General features: G+C 45.9%; 1 protein-coding gene across 4 annotated transcripts in view; it reads right to left on the bottom strand.

Annotated features, from left to right (window-relative positions):
* Nhsl2 (NHS like 2) overlaps positions 1 to 21,209 on the bottom strand; it is a 254,154-nt gene that overhangs the window by 136,497 nt on the left and 96,448 nt on the right. For all 4 annotated transcript variants that reach the window (XM_015989442.3, XM_015989444.3, XM_076561840.1 and 1 more), the window contains exon 2: positions 17,078 to 17,146. In XM_015989442.3, the coding sequence (XP_015844928.1) occupies positions 17,078 to 17,146 (69 nt within the window). The remainder of the gene's footprint in view (positions 1 to 17,077; positions 17,147 to 21,209) is intronic.

Genomic DNA, 21,209 nt, shown 5'->3' on the forward strand with positions numbered 1-21,209 from the left:
TGAAAGCAGTGCTAAGAGGAAAGTTCATAGCACTAAATGCCCACATAAAGAAGTTGGAGAAATCTCACATTAGTAACTTAACAGCACACCTGAAAGCTATAGAAGAAAAAGAAGCAAAGTCTCCCAGGAAGAATAGACACCAGGAAATAATCAAACTCAGAGCTGAAATCAATAAAATAGAAACAAAGAGAACAATACAAAGAATCAGTGAATCAACAAGATAGATAAACCCTTATCCAAGCTAACTAAAAGGCAGAGAGAGAGAGAGAGAGAGAGAGAGAGAGAGAGAGAGAGAGAGAGAGAGAGAGAATCCAAATGAACAAAATCAGAAACGAAAAGGGAGACATAACAACTGACAATGAGGAAATCCAGAGAATCATCAGGTCATACTTCAAAAACCTGTACTCCATGAAACTGGAAAATCTAAAAGAAATGGACAATTTTCTGGATAGGTACCATATATTCAAATTAAATCAAGACCAGGAAAACAATTTAAATAGACCTACAACTCCTATGGAAATAGAAGCAGTCATTAAAAGTCTCCCCCCCCCCCCCCCCCCCCGCAAAAAAAAGCCCAGGACCAGATGGTTTCAGTGCAGAATTCTACCAGATATTCAAAGAAGAGCTAATACCAATATTCCTCAAATTGTTCCACACAATAGAAACAAAAGGAACATTGTCAAACTGTTTTTATGAGGCTACAGTCACCCTGATACCCAAACCACACAAAGATGCAACAAAGAAAAAGAATTACAGACCAATATCCCTCATGAACATTGATGCAAAAATACTGGCAAACCGAATCCAAGAACACACACACACACACACACACACACAATCATCTATCATGACCAAGTAGGCTTCATCCCAGAGATGCAGGGATAGTTCAACATATGAAAATCTGTCAATATAATTCATCATATAAACAAACTGAAATAAAAAAAAAAAACTATATGAAATCATCTCATTGGATGCTGAAAAAGCCTTTGACAGCATTCAACACTCCTTCATGACAAAGGTCCTGGAGAGATCAGGAATACAAGGAATATACCTAGCCGGGCGGTGGTGGCGCACGCCTTTAATCCCAGCACTCGGGAGGCAGAGGCAGGCGGATCTCTGTGAGTTCGAGGCCAGCCTGGGCTACCAAGTGAGTTTCAGGAAAAGGTGCAAAGCTACACAGAGAAACCCTGTCTCGAAAAACCAAAAAAAAAAAAAAAAAAAAAACAAGGAATATACCTAAACATAATAAAGGCAATTTAAAATAAGCCAACAGCCAACATCAAATTAAATGGAGAGAAACTCAAAGTGATTCCACTAAAATCAGGAACAAGACAAGGCTGTCTGTAGTTAGAGTTTTCCTGCCTTGCCCACAGTCAGGACAAATCTCTGTCACCTGCCAGTCCCACAGCCGCTCAGACCCAACCAAGTAAACACAGAGACTTATATTGCTTACAAACTGTATGGCCGTGGCAGGCTTCTTGTTAACTGTTCTTATATCTTAAAGTAACGCATTTCTACAAATCTATACCTTGCCACATGGCTCGTGGCTTACCAGCATCTTCACATGCTGCTTATCCTGGCAGTGGCTGGCAGTGTCTCCTTCTGCCTTCCTGTTCTTTTATTTCTCCTCTGTTAGTCCCGCCTATACTTCCTGCCTAGCCACGACCAATCAGGTTTTATTTATTGACCAATCAGAGCAACTTGACATACAGACCATCCCCCAGTACAGCCAAGTGCAGACCATCTCAGACACCTGCACTCAGGCCCATGGTCCTAATCATCCTCTATGCAAACCTGCTGGGTAACGCCACAAGGAACCCAAGAAGGGCTCCCACAGGACATACATTAACATCCCACAGCAGCTGTCCACTCTCCTCATATCTATTCAATATAGTACTCGAAGTTCTACCTAGAACAATAAGACAACAAAAGGAGATCAAGGGGATACAAATTGTAAAGGAAGAAGTCAAACTTTCGCTATTTGCAGATGATATGATAATCTACAGAAGTGACCCCAAAAATTCTACCAGGAATTCCTACAACTGATAGACACCTTCAGTCATGTGGCAGGATACAAGATTAACTAAAAAAAAAATCAGTAGCCCTCCTATATACAAATGATAAATGGGTTGAGAAAGAAATCAGAAAAACATCATCCTTTAAAATAACCACAAATAACATAAAATACCTTGGGGTAACTCTAACTAAGCAAGCAAAGGACCTGTATGACAAGAACTTTAAGTCCTTAAAGAAAGAAATTGAAGATGTCAGAAAATGGAAAGATCTCCCATGCTCATGGATAGGCAGGATTAACATAATGAAAATGGCAATCTTGCCAAAAGCAATCTACATATTCAGTGCAATCCCCATCAAAATACCAACACAATTCTTCACAAACCTGGAAAGAACAATACTCAACTTCATATGGAAAAACAGAAAATCTAGGATATCTAAAACAATCCTTTACAATAAGGCAACTTCTAGAGGCATCACCATCCCTGACTTCAAGCTCTACTATAGAGCTACAGTAATAAAAAAAAAAAAAGCTTGGTATTGGCATAAAAACCAACATGTGGACCAATGGAATCCAGTTGAAGATCCTGACATTAATCTACACACCTATGGACATATAATTTTTGACAAAGAAGCCAAAACTGTACAGTGGATAAAAGAAAGCATCTTCAACAAATGGTGCTGGCATAACTGGATATCAACATGCAGAAAACTGCAAATAGATCCATATCTATCACAGTGCACAAAACTCAAGTCCAAGTGGATCAAAGACCTCAACATAAATCCAGTTACACTGAACCCTGATAGAAGAGAAAGTAGGAAGTAGTCTTGAACGAATTGGTACAGCCACTTCCTAAATATAACACCTGAAATTAAAAAAAAAAAAACAACTAGATGATCATCTCATTAGATGCTGAAAAAGCCTTTGACAACATTCATCCTTCATGATAAAGGTCCTGGAGAGATCAGGAATACAAGGAATATATCTAAACATAATAAAGGCAATTTAAAATAAGCCAAGACACTGACAGAAACAACTACTAAATGGGACCTCCTGAAACTGAGAAGCTTCTGTGAGATAAAGGACACAGTAGATAAGATAAAACAACAGCCTACAGAATAGGAAAAGAGCTTCACCAACCCCACATCTGACAGAGGACTGATCTCCATATATAAAGAACTCAAGAAACTGGACATCAAAATACCAAACAATTCAAATGAAAAACAGGCTACAGATCTAAACAGAGAATTCTCAACAGAAGAATCGCAAATGGCCGAAAGACATTTAAGGAATTGCTCAACATCCTTAGTCATCAGGGAAATGCAAATCAAAAAGACTCTGAGATACTATCTTACACCTGTCAGGATGGCTACGATCAAAAACACTGATGACAGCTTATGCTGGAGAGGATGTGGAGCAAGGGGAGCACTCCTACACTGTTGGTGGGAATGTAAACTTGCACAGCCACTCTGGAAATCAGTATGGCGGTTTCTCAGAAAATTGGGAATCAATCTACTTCAAGACCCAATGATACCACTCTTGGGCATATACTCAAGGGATGTGCAAGCATACCACAAGGACATTTGCTGAATTATGTTCATAGCAGCATTATTTGTAATAGGTAGAACCTGGAAACAACCTAGATACCCCTCAACCGAAGAATGGATTAAGAAAATGTGGTACATTTACACAATGGAGTATCACTCAGCTGTAAAAAACAATGACATCATGAAATTTGCAAACAAATAGATGGAACTAGAAAAAAATCATCCTGAGTGAGGTAACCCAGACTCAGAAAGACAAATATGGTATGTAGTCACTCATAAATGGATGTTAGATGTAAATCAAAGGATAATTAGACTACAACCCACAGCTCCAGAGAAGCTTGGAAACAAGGAGGATCCTAAGAGGGATGTACAGATGACCTTGGGAAGGGGAAACAGAGGAGATCTCCATGAGTAAATTGGGGATGGGAGCAGAGGCAATAGAGGGGAGGGGATGGGGGATGAGAATATGAGGGAATGGGATGATTGAGCTGGGGAAGGGATGGAGTGAGAGAGCAATGAAAGAGATATCTTGATAGAGGGAGACCATATGGGGATAGGGGAGAAACTGGGAGCTAGGGAAGTTCCCAGGAATCCACAAGTATGTCCCCAGTTTAGACTACTAGCAATAGTGGTGAGGGTGCCTGAACTGGCCTACCCTGGTAATCAGATTGGTGAATACCCTAACTGTCGTCATAGAGCCTTCATCCAGTAACTGATGGAAGCAGATGCAGAGATCCACAGCCAAGCACCAGGCTGAGCTCCTGAAGTCCAGTTGAAGAGAGGGAAGAGGGATTCTGTGAGCAAGGGGAGTCAAGATCATGATGGGGAAAGTTACAGAGACAATTGAACCAAGCTCGTGGGAACTCACGAACTTTAGACTGACAGCTGTGGAACCTGCATGGAACTGGACTAGATCCTTTGCATACGGGAGACAGTGGTGTGGCTGGGTCTGTTTGAGGGGCCCCTGGCAGTGGGATCAGGATCTATCCTTGGTGCATGAGCTGGCTTTCTGGATCCCATTACCTATGGTTGGACACCTTACTCACCCCTGATAAAGCAGGGAGGGGCTTGGTCCTGCCTTAACTGAATGTACCAGGCTTAGCTGTCCCTGCATGGGAGAACTTACCCTGTTGGAGGAGGGAAGGAGGGGTTCGCAGGGGAGGAGAGGGGGAAAGAGGAGGGATGAGAGGGGGATCTGTGGTTGGTATGTAAAATGAATAAAAAATACTTTAAAAATTAACTAACTAAATGTTAAAAAAGAAGAAAAAAGAAAAACCGTGACAGGGTGAGGGATGGATAAAATGAAATGTTTGTATGGTGAAGGATAAAGAGAAGAATAAGACAGTCCTGCCCCCTCTCAGGAGCCTAGACCTTGCTTTTGAAGACATGATCTGAAAAGCAGGGAAAGAAACATGTGAGCAGTGAACCAGGCAGCCATATTTGCCTTTGCTGTCGGGCCAAGCAGGCGCCTGGGGTACTGACATCAGGCTGAAATGCAAAAGGCAGTTGGGTGTGAGGTGTCACGGATCAGATCATGGAGTTGAGGTGATCTGAGGCAACATTTAGGACCAATTGTTAGATAAACAGAAAAAGTTGGGGGGAGGCACAACTCAGATGTTTCTAGGAACTGGAGATGTTAAGTGTGGTGGAATAAACGTCTGATTCTAGATCTTGTCAAGTTGATAATCAATGCTAGTCATCATAGACATCGAGTTCAAGGCAAGCCTGAGCCATAGAGTGGGTCCTTTTCTGCCCCACCCCACTCCCCTAAAACCAGAGAGCTAGGGCACTATGACAAGGAAACTCTAAAGCATGGTGGAAGGGAGGGAAGAAGAGGATTCTGGGAGGAGAAAAGTCAGGCTGGGAAGAAGAGCTGAGCTGAATCCAAGGACCATGGAGGAGCTTAACTATCAGAGCCAGAAGTGTCCACTCTAGTCTACAGGTAAGAGGGTGTCTCCAGAACTTCTGAATAGAAGGATGACCCAATGAAAATTTAGTTTAGATGTCTGAAAGGACATTCCAGTCTCATCTATGTCTGACCCCTTGGCTGACTGACCCTAGACTCCTCACCTACCTGTACTCAACATGAGTAAGATGAAGGGATGCTACACTGAAAGGGGAGGCTTTGGAGTGAGAGATGCTTCAATGCAAATCTCAGCTCATCACTTTCTTGCTATGAGACCTTGTGCAGGTAACTCAATTTCTCGGCGTTTCAGTTACCTAGGGAACAATAATGCCAGCCTCATAGACCGGTATAGACGCATAGTAAGGGAGGTTTAAGCCCCACCTGGCCCCAGGGAAAAGCTCTCTTTCTCTGCCCATCCATTTTCCTTGTACGCTCATACAGCCAGTGATTTTAAATTCAACAGGAAAGGGACCAGAAACAAAAAGGCAGGGGATAGGCGAGATGTGTGTAGGAACAGAAACACTGAAAAAGGAAAGGCAGAGCCAGGACAGCTGTCAACCTGATTCCATTTGGTGACCAGGAAGCTGACAATATTGCCACTGAAAGGAACAAGTCATTGGAGAGGAAGGAGTGTCATTTTAAGTCTGCTCACTGCTCAACTTTCTATATTCACTTAGCAAGCACACATCAAACACCCAGGACATAGACCTCAACGATGTGTGTATGTGTGCGTGCGTGCGTGCGTGCGTGCGTGTGTGTGTGTGTGTGTGTGTGTGTGTGTGTGTGTGTGTGTGTTTAAACACTCTAACTTTTATAGCGTGCCCTGGTCTCTCCCTGTTCCTTCACCTCCAGGGAAGACAGGGGCAAAAGGAATCTAAAAGGCATGTCCAACTTTTTGATACTGGGGTATGATGTTGTCGTTTACAAACTTCAAGCTTAAGAACTATGTAAAAACAAAAATCACAAAAACCTCCAAATGTTTTAAGTAGCTTTACGACTTGGAGTTGGGCCACATGCATGGTTATCCTTAGCTGCATGTAGCTCCTAGGCTGTAGGTTGGACACACCGTAATACAGAGCTTTGCTCTTCACAGTGTGGTCTGGGGACCAGCAGCATCACCGCCACAGCTTGAATGCTTGTTAGGAAATCTGAAGTGTATCTATGAATGGTAGCTGTGTACCTACAGGAGACTCTGGCAGAAGAATCCTTGGATCTCAGGAGGGATTAGCAGCCCGGGCAACTTAGCCAGACCCTGTCTCACAATAAGTTAGGCATGGTGACTCATGCCTGGAATCCTAGCACTTAGGAGGCTGAGGCAGGAGGCTTGCAGTGTGTTCCAGCCCAGCCTGAAATATGAGACACTATTGAAAAAAAATCAACAAACACCACCCCAAATAAAAACATAAAAGAAAGTTTTTATGTTCTGCTCCAGACCTTATAGAACACAGTGTGGCCAGGTGTCGTAGTGTATGGCTGCAGTCCTAGCACTCTGGAGGCTGAGGCAGGAGGACTGCAAGTTCAAGGCCAGTTGGGCTACAAGGAAGACCCCATCTCAAACAATTTTATAAAAACAACAGCATCTACACTTTAACTCATAATCCCTTTTGTTTGTTTGTTTTGAGACAGCGTCTGGCTATGCAGCCTTAGTTGACCTGGAACTTGTGGCAATTCTCCTGCTTCTGCCCCTGGAGTGCACCATCCCTGGCTGTGTCTCCCAAACTGAGATGTATAAACCACCTTCTAAGACTTCGTTATTTATGTCACTGGACACACACTGAAAAGCGAGGACTAAAGACAGAAGAGAATCCTTGTATTTACACTGGAGCTTTAAATAAGCGGAGAAAATCTTAGTCAGCCACGGCTATGGGCTTGCTTTAGGGATTCCCCCTTTGACAAATGGGGCAGTAGGTTCCTAAGCACCCTTCCCTAGCTCTCCCTCACAGCAAGGAGTTCAACAGTGGTTCTGCGGGAACTCTAACCCAACTGAAGGCCTCGCGGGGGGGGGGGGGGGGGGGGGGGGGGGGGAGTGTTCCATACAGTGGTGCGGAAGCCGAGGGGCAACAGATAAAGTCCTCTGAACTTTCCCGAGGACTTAGCGTGCGGAGTCTCAGCTGGTTAAAGAATCAGAGTTTGGAAGTCTCAGCCAAAATCTCTTGCCACCAGCATGACAACCGAGAGAGGGTAAGAGAGCACTGTCCTCAGCGCACGCTTTTGTTAGGAATGTAAGACTCAGCCTGTGCCAGCTCTATCCCGAGGAGTGCCAGCGCGTGCGGATTTTAATGAAGGCAATTCCAAAATCCAAGAACTGCATTGGATGGTGAAATTATGGTTGGATTTTGTTTTATTCTTAGTACAAAAGTGCTGACTTGTTTTGCTACAACAAAACTGTGTTAGTACAAAAATCTGTAAACAACGAAGACTTTATTTTGAAACAAATTAATACAAAGAAAACTCACGGCAAAACACAAACAAGTGTAGACATTCATGGCGTGGATAATTTCTTCTGTGGGAGTTCGAGGGAAGACAGAGTGAGGAGGGGGAGGAGCGCCGAGAATAGCCAAGCTTGGAATCTGAAGATGGGCTGCGTCAGAGGTCAAACCCTCAGCCTCCGTGGCTGAACAGCTGAAAAGTCCTGGACAGGGCCTAATCTACATACCTGGGGTCATTTCTGAAAGCAGTCTTAGAGCTAGAAGAATCTGAGAGACTGCAGAGCTATCTCGATGCTTTTCTCCTTGAGTGAGGGAACTGAGGCACGAGGAGGTGCAGATAGATGGCGAACTCTGTGCTTTGCCAAGGCCCTTTTCTGTCTGTATTGCGCCCCATCTAGCCCCTATCTACTCAGCTAATGCCTTCATCCTGTACTCTTCTGGGTCCCATGCCCTCTTCTGAGAACACAAAACACTCAAGGTGTTTCTCTATCATTTGACAAATGAATGCGTCTTATGTGTCAGTAACTATTGCAATCCCCCAGAATGCATCAGCGACCAAAACAAATGCGGTCCAGTGTGCAGCATGAAGCCCTTGTATTTATGTGCTCAGTAAACATTATAGACCACTTAGGTGCATAACCCTGCAGCAAGCAGAAGCTGTTTTCTGCTCAGGGTCATTGTTCTCACGTTTGGCTTCCTCCCTTCTCTGCACTGTGAACACATCCTGTATGAGTGAATAATGAGCTTAAGTTTGGGGCTGGGGTGCTGCTCGGTGGCACAGCACTTATCTAGCATGCACAAGGCTCTGGGTTCTATCCTGAGCAAAAGCCCAAGGTCACACACAAGGCGATCTCAAGACAAAAGACGACAGTGGAACTTTGGTCCCCAATAAGTAGAGCTCTTTCTCCTGCCCTGCATTACTGTCAGCTCAAATCTTAGGCCACTTCCCTCAAGTGGCATTCATCAGAGGAAAGAAGGTTGCTGGCTGGGCAGATGCATTTTGTAAAGAGGTAAATCGCTCTATCAGGGACCCTTTCTGAGAAGAGAATGCTGCCAGCTTTAGACAGCGTGGGCCGAGCAAGAAGGTCATTCTCCTGCGGGGGTCCATAGCTCCATCACTCAGCGCAATGGATGAATCATCCTCAAGTACACTTCCTTTCTCTTCAAAACATCAAGGCTGCCCTGACATTCACTCGCCACTCGCCCCGCCCCTGGGCTGGTGCTCCACCCTTCCCAGCCAGAGGCAGCTCCAGCTTTCGTGGTGTGGCGTGCCAACAGCTGCACCGCAGCGCCCCCTGCCGCCCCGCCCCGGCCTCGCTGCCGCTCGCCCGCCCCTAGGAGCGGGAGGAGCAAGGAGCTCGGCGGGGGCTGTGAGGCTCAGCCTCCAGTTCCGGAGGTGCGCGGGGACCATGACTCACCGCCCGCCGCTCCCGCGGCTAACCGCCTCCGCACGCGCCTGATGACGCGCGGAGCCGAGCCGAGATGCTCTGCTCACGCAAACCAGCCTGGGGACAGTGAGCCTTGACGGCAGCACCTGCTCTGCCCTCCCGTGCTCCCGTTCTGAACCCCAGCGCGCTGGAAGCCCTTGTCACTTCCAATGTCGAATGAGGCCCCCACCCTCCTCCCTCTAACTCCCCCACATCGATTCATTACAACTCCTAGTGGGGGCAGGTACTGAGTGAGGGCCAGAGAAAGTTGGGGTGAAGGCAGGGATCAAACCACTAAGGAGTAGGGGAGGGGCTACATGACTCAGTCGTCTGTGACTCCAAAGTTCACAGCATCAAACTGCACCCTACACACAAACCAGAAACACTCAGGGTCAGTTAGACCATGACGTCATACAGGACTTTGAAATTTGAGCATTATAACAAACATTTACTATTTTAGAAATAAGAGAAAAGCTGTAAAATAGCATCTAACGAGAAAGGCAGGTGGGTGTGGGGCTTGAGTGTGTAAAATGTTTTGAGGTTAAGGAGCAGGGAACAGAGCTAACCCTAGTGGCACACGCCTTTAATCCCAGCACTTGGGAGGCAGAGGCAGGCAGATCTCTGTGAGTTCGAGGCCAGCCTGGGCTACAGAGTGAGTTCCAGGTCTGCCAGGGCTACATAGTGAGATCTTGTCTCTAAAACAATAAGGATCAGGGGACAGTGGCAGGAACTGTGAATTAGGAACGTGCACCAGAAACTGGAATGCCTAAGGTGACCCTGGAACATTGGTAGGGTCTGCAGTTTGAGTCAAGAACATGAACCCCAACAACAACAAAAAAAAAAAAAAAAAAAAAACAGCTGGTCTAACCTAAAAGTGTGCGCCGCCACCACCATCACCCGGCTTTAAGCTTAGTTTGCCGGGCGGTGGTGGCGCACGCCTTTAATCCCAGCACTCGGGAGGCAGAGCCAGGCGGATCTCTGTGAGTTCGAGGCCAGCCTGGGCTACCAAGTGAGCTCCAGGAAAGGCGCAAAGCTACACAGAGAAACCCTGTCTCGAAAAACCAAAAAAAAAAAAAAAAAAAAAAAAAAAAAAAAAAAAAAAAAAAAAAAGAACATGAACCCACAAGTGGGTATGGCTCAGGGGTCAAGTTAAAGTCCACATTGCCTTTGCACCTGCCTCTGGTGTTTACCACGGTCAGTTCTGTTTTCTATGTGAGTAATGTATTGCTGCTTTGGTGAGATGGTAAGAAACACAGAGCAGTGACTGCAGCTCTGCTTTGGAGGCCAGAACCTTGGGGAAGAGGATCCAGATTTGTGCGGGCAGTGCCCATCCTGTGGGCTGAATGGAACATAGGTCGGGGCGGAGCAGCTTGCCTACACAGCATTTGGAGAAGGCAAAGAAACCCTAACCCAGTCCCTGTTGTCTCCTTTGGGGAAAGTGTGGAGGACTGTGGACTAACATTAGCTGCTTCACCATGGTGCCGAATGTCTTTGCAGACCTATGGTTTGCACCTGAGTGAGCCTATGGAGTCATTCAGACAGCTCCACCCTGAGCCAGGCATCAAGGCCCATTTGGCTTCCGTGTGAGTAGCACCGCTGAACAGACATGGGTGCTGGGCAGTGTGGTCCCACGACAGTGTTTCTTAACTTTCCTAATGCTGCGACTCTTTAATACAGTTCCTCATGTGGTGACCCCCAGGCATAAAATTATTCTTGTTATTACTTCGTAGCTGTGATCTTGCTACTGTTATGAATCCTAATAGAGGGCTGGAGAGATGGCTCAGTCATTAAAAGCTAGGCTCACAATGAAAAATATGAATTGTAATGTAAATACTTTCCGAGATAGAGGTTTGCCAAAGGGGTCGCAACCCACAGGATGTGAACCGCTGCTCTGGAGCCACAGACGAAAGTTAGATAAGAATATTCTCTCATGTTTCTGCACCTACTGGTAATTCCCACTCAGCCCACCCATCATGACTTGCTCTCATGCTGAGCTCTACCTAGAAAAGCACCACCCCACCATCTCCTGACAGTGCTTGACTACATGCTTGGCTACGCCTTCTGTTTCTTTCTGATCAGGAGAAGGAGGTATTGTCTCTGCTTGGGAGTACCAGTGAGCGATAGACTAAGTGTCCACACCCTGTTAGAGATTTAAAATAAATATTTAACATCTGGAGCCTGGAGTTCAGGCCTTCACAAACGGGGTAGTGGTGAGCGTGACTGTAGGTCAGGGAGGTGGGTTATATGTGTTCTTTAGCCCTGGCTGCCCATCATGCAAGCTTCAGTGGTCTCTGTAAAGGAGAAAAAGTTGCATGAAGAAGGAAAAACCACCTGGTCTCCTGAAAGTAATCTATAAGCTCACTGTTATTCCAGCTAAATCTCCACAGGAATTATTCATCGAATTTAACAAACTCATTCTAAAATCAGGGAGCATGCATAAGGAACGCTAAAAACACTTTGGAGAAAATAGAATGAAAATGATTCACTACACAAAGTATTAAATCCATAGTACTTAATGGACTGTGGTATGGACACAGCAGTAGACATCTAGAATGCTGTGCGAAACTGTACAGTGATAACTTGGATAAAATGAACCAGCTTTTTTTTAAAAAAAAAAAAAAAAGCATAGACCTCCAAAATCTACCTAATAAGAAACAGATTTAAAAACCTCTACAGCCATTAAGAACACTGAGTTCTTCCAGTCTAGACACTGACCCCTTCTGGTGGACAGTTTTGGAACTGGAACTGTAAGTTTTCATGGTATAGATGGGTTCTATCCTCCATTTTCAGCCTATTTCCTAATGATTTTAGAGTTACCTCTTCATGGGAGTGGTGTTAGAGTAGCAATAAAGGCCCCATTAAAGGAAACCATTTCTGATCAAGAAAATAGAGTCTCTCTTGATGGAAACCTAACAGTCCAGTTGGCGAGGTCAATTATCTGGCCAAGGGACCATCCTTCAGGAAGGCAAGATCACTCCTAGGAAGGCAGGATCACCATAAGCCAAGCTAGAGAAGTAGGAGGAATAATTATCCCTTTAATGAGATACTGTACTTTTCCTTCCCAGAATTCCCTACTGCCGTCTCTTATAGAGACACATAGCCACACTGCTTCCTAAACCAGCCTGCTTTTCTGAATTACTCAGCAAAGCATAACTTTCATTCGTTTTCTTTCTATCTCTGTTCTAAGTATGCTTTCCCTAACACACTGGGCTGCTTTAGTCTTTCAGTAACGCCCCTGTTCTGCCATGGGACTCATGGCAGCCATATGGCTGATCTCCATGCCCATTTAACTAAAGTAGCATGGCTCCCTCTCTGCCCCCTCCCTGCCCATTCTCCTCCTCTGGGAAGTTGTTGAGGTTTGCAGCTTGTCTGACCTGGGGTTTTCTTTTAAGTTATAATAAAATTGTCCCTTAGCTTTAAAAGAAAGAAAGAAAGAAAAAGGAAAAATGAGTTTAAAATTGAAAACTCAAAATGGAAGTATCAAGGTCCAATAGTTTGTATTGGTAAACTCCTCAGTTCAAAGAATTCTACACTATTTCTACACAATTGATCTAATCCACCATATTAACATAATAAAGAAGAAAAAAACATACGATTGTGTCAATTAATGCAGAAAAGCATGTGATAAACTCTAACATTCATGATAAACTTAAAAAAAAATCTGAAAAATAGAAAGAAGGGAAATTCAACTTGAAATCTACAGCTGGCCATATAAGCCAGCCCACTACCTGATAATCAAATCTTATTCATAGCTGGGAGCTGGGGCACAGGCCTGTAATCTCTACCACCAAGAGGCAGAGACAGGAGGATCTTGAGTTCAAGGCCTGCTTGCGCTACATTCTAAGACTCTAACTCAAAAGATTCACAAAAGGAGAATTAATTGTACTTCATCAAAGTTAAGGCTTTTGCCTTGTGGAAGACCCTACTGAAAGGATTTTTAAAAAGTTAAATGCTAGGAGAAATATTTGCAAAACATATGTCTAACCAAGCACTTGAATCTATAATGTATAAAGAATTCTGAAAACTCAGCAGTTAAAAACTCAAACAACCCAACCAGAAAATGAGCTAAAGACATAAATAGACATTTACCGAAGAGGAGACATGGTTGTCAAATCAGTCCATGAGAAGATGTTCAACATCAGTAACCACCAGGGAAATGCAAATTAAAACCACAGCGAGACATTAGCACACACCTATCTGAATGTCTAAAATTTTACTAAAATGTGACAACACAAAATGTTGATGAAAGTGTCTAGAAATTGGATCCCTCATACATTGCTGGTGGGAATGTAAATGGTAGGGTATTCTGGAAAGCAATTTGGCAGGTTCTTTGAAAACTAAACGTGCAAGTACCATACGATCCAACAACTGCACTCTTGGGCATCTGTCCCAGAGAAATTCAAGCTGAAGTCCACTAAAAATCTGCTAGGCAAATGCCCATCCCAGTGTTATTGGTAAAAGTCAAACCCAGCAAACACTACAGATGTCCTCCAAAATGTGAATGGATAAACTTTCTGTGATCGGTCAAGACCACAGAAAACTATGCAGCAAAAGCACCAGGCCGAGCTCTGGGAGTCCAGTTGAAGAGAGGGAAGTGGGATTATATGAGCAAGGGGGGGGGTCAAGATCATGATGGGGAAACCTACAGAGACAACTGAACCAAGCTCATGGGAACTCACAAACTTTAAACCAACAGCTGTGGAACCTGCATGGGACTGGACTAGACCATATGCATACAGGAGACAGTTGTGTAGCTTGGTCTGTTTGAGGGCTCCCTGTCAGTGGAATCAGAATCTATCTCTGGTGTATGAGCTGGCTTTCTGGAGCCCATTACCTATGGTGGGATACCTTGCTCAGCCTTGATGCGGGGGTGGGGGTGGGGGGCTTGGTCCTGCCTCAACTGAATGTACCAGGCTTTGCTGTGCCCGCACAGAAGGCCTTACCCTTTTGGAGGAGGGGATGGGGGATAGGTTGGGGGACTGAAGGAAGGATGAGAGGGGGATCTGTGATTGGTATGTAAAATGAATAAAAAAAGTAAAAAATGACCCAGCAAAACAAAGGAGGACTATGGTATAAATAAACAGTGAATGAATCCGAATATTGACGTGTGTGATGACTCCGATGAGAATGTTCTAGAGTCATGCTTCTCAACCTTCCTAATGCTCTGACCCTTTAATATTGTTCCTCATGTTGGGGCAATCCCTGACCATAAAATTATTTCATTGCTACTTCATAACTGAAATTTTGCTACTGTTACGAATCTCAATGTAAGTATCTGATATGCAGGAAGTCTGATATACAGCCCCCAAAGGGGTCGTGACCCACAGGTTGAGAACAACTACTCTAGATAATGGTGGCAATGGAAAGAAATCCCTAAAGGTCACATGATGTATGATTGCATTTTCTACCTAATCTTTGTTGAAATGACCTAATTCAAGAAATGGAACAGAGTTGTTATATCATTTGCAGAAAAATAGATCCAAGGGGAGATATTCATATTAAGCAAATTAAGCCAGCCTTAGACAGACAAATATATGTTTCCTCTCGTTTGTGATTCCTAGGTTTTATATAGATACATAAAATCATTTATGTATGACATGGAAGTAGAAGTGAAACTTTCCCAAAGGGGACTAATATGAAGGTGGGGAAGACAGGCTAGGGAGAGAGTATGGGCAATGTATTCAATGTACAACATATACTTGCATGTACCATAGTATAATGTACAATAAATATAGTCAATGAAATAAAACAAAGAAATGGGGGCCTAGTGAAGTGGCTGAGTGGCTAAAGGAGCTTGCCACTAAGCCTGATGACCTGAGATCCAGGAAGGAGAGAAGTAGCTCCTGCAAATTGTCCTCTGACTTTCACACCATGGCTGGATTAGGCATATGTGCACAAATAGATAGGGGTTAAACAGGCATTGGGTAGGCATGGCCTGGTAGTGTGGAAATGCTATTTCATGGCAGTCAGTCTCAGCATCCTGCTTGTGTGTTGTCCTGGATTTCTAACTATAGATGTAACCAACCGTCTTATTAAATAAGAAACACAGAAATAATGCAAAAGAGAAAGCCAAGAGGTCAGAGCTCAGAGCTAAAATCTCACCCTTCCGCCTGCGTTGTCCCAGCTTCCCGAATGAGGGTTCTATTTCCTGTCTGTTCGTCTATTTAAAGTATTTTGTTCTGCCTTCTCATTGGTTGTAAACCCAAACACGTGACTGCCTCGTCACTGTCTGAATGTACAGCCCCCTAGGTCTTAAAGGCATATGTCTCCAATGCTGGCTGTATCCCTGAACACACAGATATCTATGGGATTAAAGGCGTGTGCCACCACCACCACCACACTCTTGCTATGGCTCTAATAGCTCTGACCCCCGGGCAACTTTATTTATTAACATACAATCAAAATCACATTTCAGTACAATTAGATTACCACCACATCTAACCATAGCAAAAAGTTGGGCAAAGAACACCTGTATTATTTTTGAAATGGCAGGTAACTCTACAAAGATTTAAAAATAAAAATTTAATTATGAGAACAGTGAGTTAGATGCACATCCTGGCACAAGAGGTTCCCAAGACATACGTTAAGTGAAAAAAGCGAGGTACAGATCACTGTTTAGTACACCACTGATTGATTGTTTGTTTTCAAGTTTCCATGTAAAACCAAGGTCTACACAGGGATGAAGACCCGAAAGAAGGTGAACACTCCACACTGGGAACAGTGGCTACCTCTGGGGAGCAGGGTGACTACAGAGAGGATTTTAAAAGCAGCCAAATTGATTTTGTTTGCAATAAGAATGTATTCATGGGCTAGGGGTGCAGCTCAGTGGCAGAGTGACTGCCTAGCATGACAAGATCCTGGGTTCCATCACCAGTGCTGGAACAACACAAATATTACTGAGAATATATTCATATTATTTGTGTTATAAAAACATCCTGGGCACAACTGCAGTGTTGTAGGAATTCACATCTGCCTTGCTCATCTGGATTTGACATGTTTCAGCAGCATGGTGGCCAGGGACATAGCTCCCAGCCCCCTGCCCTTGAGCCCGAAGGAAGTGGCTCTGATCCTTCTCATTTTGAAACAGGCCCACTTGCAGCTGAGGCTAATAACCACTTAAATAATACGCCGAAGACAACAGAGCAACATCCCCGAGAAGGCTATGGTCAACCAAGTGTCATCCAGCCACAATCCTGGGAACAGCCAAGGCTTCCCCATCTTCAGACCTGAAGCCACGGCAGCGGTTGAGCAGCTGAGTAAAGGCTGGATGCCTACAACCCACCACATAAGGCTAAGGACAGACTCACCTTGGGTGGCCCCAGCCAGTGCATCCTGTCAATTATTTCCTCATCCACCATTTGTTGAGTACCTGCTATGTGCCAGATGGCCACAATAGCGGTGCTCAACACAAAGTCCTTGCCCTGCTGGGGCTCCCGTTCTACTGGGAGAGCAGGCAATGGCCAGGCTGAATGAGAAACTTAGCCGGTGGGTGGCATTAAGTGCTATTGTGAACAGCAGCATGGGGAAAGGGTGTGAGGTGATGGGGAATGAGAAGCGCCATTTGAGGAACGTGGCCAGAGAAGGTCTCACTGAGAAAGTGGCACCTCCCTGGAGGTTGGGAATGGAGAAGCCAGCTCCCCAAACAGGCAGTCTGCCTGATCATTTTCTACTTGTTACTCCGTATATCCACCCACTCCCCCCCCATCACCCCCCCCACACACACACACACATCCAGTTTGGTCCTTGTAGCTGACCTGTGCTGGCTTCCTCCACAAGCTCCCTGGCCCTCTGGCTGTGAATCCCGTCCGCCCAGTAGCAGGCACCTGTAAGGACAAGAGAAGAAAAAGGGAATTGGGGTGAGGACATTGCTTTCCGCGCTCTTTCTGAGCAGGGCCTCTGTGACGGCTGTACCCAAATCCTTCTAGGCAAACCTCTGCACACAGAGGGTGGAAGAAGCCCTTACATTCTTTGTTGTTTAGATTTGGTTTTTTTGTTTGTTTGTTTACGTTTCAGGCAGGATCTTGCTGTGTAGCCCAGGCTGGCCTCAAACTCAAAATCTTTCTGCTTTGCTCTGCTAACCGCTGCTAATCTTAGCCAGCTCAGATTCTCAATAAATTTTATTTTTATTTGCACATATTCATTGTACAGAACGGTAGATTTTATTACAAAAATTTCACACAGGTATATCATTTGCTTTGCTCATATTTGCCCATCTGCTCTTATCCTTCCTTTGAAAGTGTTTCTGAGGTGTCCTGCTCCACTAAGATGGCCAGAGCACAAGCCCCAACCCAAGACCAGCGTCTTGTTCCTCTCCACGTCATTGTGTGAGTCAACAAGAGTTCTCTTGTCAGCAAGATTTCAGAAGGATTCTGTGTAACAGGAGCATCCTAACACACTGTCACCCATGCAGGAGCATCCTAACACACTGTCACCATGCAGGAGCATCCTAACACACTGTCACCCATGCAGGAGCATCCTAACACACTGTCACCCATGCAGGAGCATCCTAACACACTGTCACCCATGCAGGAGCATCCTAACACACTGTCACCCCTGAAGGAGCATCCTAACACATTGTCACCTGTGCAGGAACATCTTAGCATACTGTCACCCGTTCAGGACACACAGCTCCGGGAAGCCCGAAGGGTTCTAGTCTATTCCTGACTCCAGAGTGAGTCCAGAAAACAGCCATCATGGGCTTTCTAGTTATACTGTCCCACCTCAAAGCCAAACCCGTACTGGGGAGTCGGGGTGCGACATGTCATTTTTCCTCTTGCACTGGGCCCCTGGCTGGCACCAGCCACTCTACCTGCATAAGCTAGCCTAACTACATCAACCTCAGAATTCCAAGAAAAGCTGTCCTAATTTGCCCTGTCCAGCTTCCTGTCATTCACAGCTGCCAACAGACAGAAGGCATATATCACCCACTGAGCGAAAGCAATGGACCGCAGTGGGGACAGTGTAGAGGCGACATCTGAAAGAAATTAAAAGACGGGACTGGGGTGGGGTGGGATGGGGTGGGATGGGAGCCTAGGCAAGCACCAGAAGTATCATATACTGGTGAGGTCGCTGAGAGGGAGGGGATGGAAAGCCTGGCCCCAGGCTGCAAGCGCCCACATTTGGGTGTGTTTCAGGACAAAAAATGCCCTGCGAGTTCCTGTGCACACTGCAGATTCTTGGGCTGAACTTGCTGCTTCAAATTCATGAACCCCTAAGCAAAGGCACCCAGCTGGAAAGTGGAAGACAGCACATGATTCTGAGGGCCCATTCCAAAGCTTGAAAAAAACTGCTGGTCTTTTGTTGACACTTACATAAATCAATCCAAAGAAATGAGCCCCATAGCCAAAGTCAGAAATGCTGGACATCAATTTGCTGCCAGCCTCTGGGTCTTGGTCCACTCATTAAGGGGAGGGATAACCTACATTAGAACCCTGGGTCCAACTCTCTCAAGCTGGGTGTCCTTGGGCGATATTCTGAACCTGGCCAGGACCTCAGTTTTCTGATCTAAAAAATGGGCTCATTCTCTACCGCACAGAATCATAGTAAAGGTCAAATGAGCTCTGTGTGTCACACGTGTCTGGCACAGGCTCCGGAATCCTGGTTGCCCAGAATTTGTCTCTTCTCTCCCTGTGTCCATCTTCCTGGGCAAGAGCCAGTCTTGTGGGGTGCGGCAGTTCTGGGGTGCCAGGGCCTATTGGCGTCCTTGAGAGCTCTCTGAGGAGCTTGGCAGCTCTTGTGCCCACGCTTGCTTCTGCTCTTTACAAAGGGGCATCCTGGTTGGCTGTCACTTGGTCCTAGCAGGACACACTTCTGTGAACTGCTTGCCACCGAAGGGCACTAATGCCCATTAAGAACTATATACTCGGCTGACCCATCACAGCAGCAGCTTCCACCTCCAGAACCTCAAGTCTTTCTTACCCCACTCTGTACCCTTTGACTGGAAACTGCTAAAGGGCCTTTGCCCCCCCACCGCCCCCCCCATGCGCCTTTCCTTCTTTATCCTTTCTGCTCATCCTTTTCCCATTCCTCTCTCCCTCTCTGTCCCTGACTTTGGCCCTCCATTGGTCCGTTCCTTCATTGACTCTTTCAACCCCCCCCCCCACCTAAATATAGTAGTCACAGGGAAACAGCTATGGAGAGTGGTTCAAGTGGACCCCCTGGCCCAGGCCAGGCCCAGTTGGGGGGTCATCTATCAGTGTCAGTCTGCACCCTCCCTTTTGTTCCCACTGGGGAGTGAGAAGAGGATGGCAAAGCCAAATGGAGCCCGGATGATGCCCGAAGGCAACTCGCTGGTTAGTAGGGAGACTGACCAGAGAGTCGGGGGGGGGGGGGGTGGCTGCTTGTCTCAGGGACTAGGGAAGGCTTTCGTAAAGATGAAACACTTCAGTTGAGTCTTGAACCCTGGGCATTCACTCTGCAGTGAGAAAGGTTCAAAGGGCATTGGATAATGGAGGAGAGACGGGCAGTGCAGGCTTTGAGTTCGGTGGCCCTAGAGCCAGGTCTGGGACCCGGGGAAGCAGGGAGCCCGGAAAAAGTGACTTGGAGCCAGCTGGCCAGAATGACAGGTGACAGGGGGTGGGCCATGGAGGTCAGAAGGCAAGGCTCAGTAGTTAGCACTTGGTAAGTGCTGGCGGGACATGGTAAAAGCCAGGACTTTAGAGAATTTGGCTGAGTGGATGGCTGGCCCAGCCATGGGAAGCCTTGGATTCTAACCCCATCACAACTAAAATGATTATTCCAGAAGGCAGAGAACCAGAAGAGACCAGTCAGGACACTGTTGTCATGGTCCTGACACAAGCTGAAGCACTGGATGAGGATGCTCACCCCAAGAACGTAAGCGAGCGCCAGAGAAGAGACAGCAGGGCCGGCGTGTTGTCTGATGGGCCTGAATCTGCCACTGTTCTTCACCCTTCCCAGTGTGACAGACAGGGCAAGACAGTGCAGAGGTTCCTCCATCTTGGATTCTTTTTTTTTTTTTTTTTTTGGTTTTTCAAGACAGGGTTTCTCTGTGTAGCTTTGTGCCTTTTCCTGGAACTCACTTGGTAGCTCAGGTTGGCCTCACAGAGATCCGCCTGGCTCTGCCTCCCGAGTGCTGGCTGGGATTAAAGGCGTGCGCCACCACTGCCCGGCCCATCTTGGATTCTTGCTGAGGCCATTTTAGTTTTAACTTGACTTTGAGCTCCTTGATGGAGAATCCTGTGGAAATTTACCCAACTCTGTCCTAGGAACCTGAGGTCAAGATGCCCCAGATAATTTATCTTAGCTTCTGTTAAACTGCCTGTTTGTGCAGACACACATACACACACACACACACACACACACACACACACACACACCCAGCAACTGCCAAGTGAGATACCAGGATGCGGATTTGACCTTTAAAAACCCCTTACCCTAAACACTCAAGGCTACACTTGGGTCCCGAATACCTGAGTGTAGTCCCGACTGCCTGGAGTAAAGACTTTCAGTTTGCTCTGAACTGCGTCTGAGTGCTCATCTCTGATGGGCTCCCTGTACCTTAACCTGAGGCCATTTTAACGGAGTTCAGGCCTCTAGTGCAACTTCTACCATAGTGCATTCCCATCCAGCTCCACCTCCCACCCTCTCACCTGTCCTGGGTTCCAGTTGCCTTTGGGCATTCCCAAGTAATCATCTCGCCACCATGTCCCTAAGCGCCATGCTTATGTTTGCTTATTGGCCCAAATCAAGTTTGGTAGAACCCTGGTCTTGTGGGTTTCTAGGGTCTGACCCAGCAACTAAGGGTCATTTTATACTTTTGGGCCAAACACAACTTGCCCGTTCTATAGCATCAATGTGCCCGTCACCATAGAGGGCTGGCTTAGCATCTCATGGTGGAGAAGCATCTCCTTCTCTTCCTACTGTCAA

The sequence above is a fragment of the Peromyscus maniculatus genome, chromosome X, assembly GCF_049852395.1.
Source record: "Peromyscus maniculatus bairdii isolate BWxNUB_F1_BW_parent chromosome X, HU_Pman_BW_mat_3.1, whole genome shotgun sequence".
Classification (NCBI taxonomy): domain Eukaryota; kingdom Metazoa; phylum Chordata; class Mammalia; order Rodentia; family Cricetidae; genus Peromyscus; species Peromyscus maniculatus.